The 984-nt window shown below is 43.0% G+C and overlaps 1 protein-coding gene across 1 annotated transcript; it reads right to left on the reverse strand.

Annotated features, from left to right (window-relative positions):
• LOC109830934 (myricetin O-methyltransferase-like) lies at positions 256–714 on the reverse strand. Its single transcript, XM_020398288.1, has one exon. The coding sequence runs from the start codon at positions 712–714 to the stop codon at positions 256–258; it is 459 nt and encodes a 152-aa protein (XP_020253877.1).

Here is a 984-nt window from a genome sequence, read left to right on the forward strand (position 1 = left end):
TATTGGATTAAAGAGATGGTAGAGAGATCAGCTACCTCTATCATGTTAGTTTTTTGGCAGCTCGGAAGGAATGGAAGGTGGCGTTTCTTTTTGTGGAAGTGATTGTTTGTTGCATTCAACTATTTTTATGTTGTGATTGTCAACAACTAATTATTCAGATAACTAAGGCAAAGACTACGAGCCTCCCAAAGTGCTCATCAATGAGTGATGGCTAAGTTTTTGACAGGGTACGATGTCAAAAGCTAGTATTGAGGATTATCCTCTTTGTGACAATGTACCGCTTTTTTTCATAAAATATTTTGCCACAGAGACATAAAACATATAGTATTGAGCAGGGGCGTAGCCAGTAAAGGCTTGCTCTGGGCAGCTGCCCAGGGCAAGAATGTGAAAAACTATATAAGTAGGCGGCTCCTCTTCATCCCATAAGTGAATATTGAGTCCGTGACAATTCTTGAGTGAGTGGCAATTCTTGAGCACCAAGGCATCTGCAGGTGGAATGTACTCAAACATATCTCCAGCAACATACTGATGAATCCTACCTTCACTCTTATCCATCACCTCAGTAACATGAGGTAAATCAAGAATTGTCACCTTCACCTCGGGAAAAGTCTGAGCCACCGCTCTAGAAATCATCGCCAAACCTGCAGCAGCATCCACAACAGACTTCACTTTCCCAAACAACTGTGTGAATGATGTCACAAAGGTGGGGGCCATGCTCTTAACAAAGTTTGTGAACTTTGTTTCCGCGTAAAGAGAATGCCCACGAACACTGTTTTGAAGGCCCACCCGACTTTTGTGCCTATAAAAACTTGACAGCTAGGTTTTTTTCTTGGTGCAAGCGCAAGAGGCTTTGGCTGTGAGAAGAAAATTTTGCGACCACGGAGGAAAAGCAAACAGAGACTTGGTTGCTGTAGCGTGCAAGGTTTGCAGCGTGCGTATGCAGAGAGTTCTTTTGTGCGGCTGCAGAAAGAAGGAAAAAAAAAG

This window comes from Asparagus officinalis, chromosome 2 (genome assembly GCF_001876935.1).
Source record: "Asparagus officinalis chromosome 2, Aspof.V1, whole genome shotgun sequence".
NCBI lineage: Eukaryota > Viridiplantae > Streptophyta > Magnoliopsida > Asparagales > Asparagaceae > Asparagus > Asparagus officinalis.